This window comes from Amaranthus tricolor, chromosome 11, assembly GCF_026212465.1.
Source record: "Amaranthus tricolor cultivar Red isolate AtriRed21 chromosome 11, ASM2621246v1, whole genome shotgun sequence".
Classification (NCBI taxonomy): domain Eukaryota; kingdom Viridiplantae; phylum Streptophyta; class Magnoliopsida; order Caryophyllales; family Amaranthaceae; genus Amaranthus; species Amaranthus tricolor.
The window spans coordinates 18095336-18096382 of record NC_080057.1 but is presented as its reverse complement, the minus strand read 5'-3'; the positions used below and the strand labels follow the sequence as shown (position 1 = coordinate 18096382).

The window sequence follows — 1047 nt, the reverse complement described above, 5'->3', positions numbered from 1 at the left end:
AAGGGAGAGGTTATAGAATACGCTCGGAGAGGAGTAGAATTCCTCTTCTTCCTGGTCATGGTGAAGATGAGAGCTGGAGAAGACCACAGCTAACTCAAGCCATGCTAGAGAGAAAGTCAACGAAAGTCAAACCCTGTTTCTCTGAGCTCTCTTACTTGTTATATGTTTTCATTACTCACACCTTTCTCCATAGGCTTTTCCTTTCCAAATGGTCATTAGAAGCATACACAAAGGAACAGTCAAAGGTCTTTCTCAAAGCCAAATGAGTGACCTTAGTATGAATGACACGCATGTGTCTCACATCCACCTGGAAGCAGTTAGGAAGCCAAACTACCAATTTACAAATTGAGAAATTTGTAGCTCCCTTGAAAGATGTTATTAGAAACTTCAGGGAACTTATTGACTTTCATTTTTGTCTCAACCATAGATCTCCTCATCATGAGAGACCTCTGGAGTTTTGACAGGAACCTCAGGTTGTTTAACCTTGGGTTTCCAGACTTGCTGCTGAGATTGCTTCTTTTTGCATTGCTTCTCAACATGTCCCAACAATCCACAGGCATTATGGCTTCCACTCATAGACCACTTCTTGTTCCAACATGACACCATTTTCAGACATTTTCCAAAAATGTGTGTTACGACGGATAGGCAGCTTTTGCCTAAATAATGGTAAAGTAAGTAGGGTGCACCCACGCTCTTAGCCAGAAGAAAGAAAACCAGCAGGAATGCTGTTACTAGAAAGGCTCTTATAATATAAATTTGACAATCAACTTTACCAAAATAATAATCACTAAACCAACTTGAATCTGAACTACGATTCAGATCAAGTCTTACCGAAATCGGATTTCCTTTTCGTGCCATATATGCTTAGGCTTTACTTTTTCCCCCGCTCGCAGTAGTTCTAAGATCATCAGATAAGGATTTCCATTTTCTTTTATATCAGTATATATCTTTGTTTTTTACGGGTCTTCATTTGTGGTAACGGCATTCCCTTTTTCGTGGAATTGTTATCATTCTTTGGTGTCGTTGGTGTTCTAGGTCAACCGCTTC

At 39.9% G+C, this 1047-nt stretch overlaps 1 protein-coding gene across 1 annotated transcript; it reads right to left on the bottom strand.

The window, feature by feature from the left end:
• Nucleotides 1–281: 281 nt before the first annotated feature.
• On the bottom strand, nt 282–1047 carry LOC130827055 (uncharacterized). The gene has a single exon (XM_057692682.1). The coding sequence runs from the start codon at nt 856–858 to the stop codon at nt 418–420; it is 441 nt and encodes a 146-aa protein (XP_057548665.1). The 5' UTR covers nt 859–1047; the 3' UTR covers nt 282–417.

Excerpts from the sequence above, each read along its gene's own strand:
- LOC130827055 (XM_057692682.1), bottom strand. The coding sequence starts at position 858 with ATGGCACGAAAAGGAAATCCGATTTCGGTAAGACTTGATCTGAATCGT.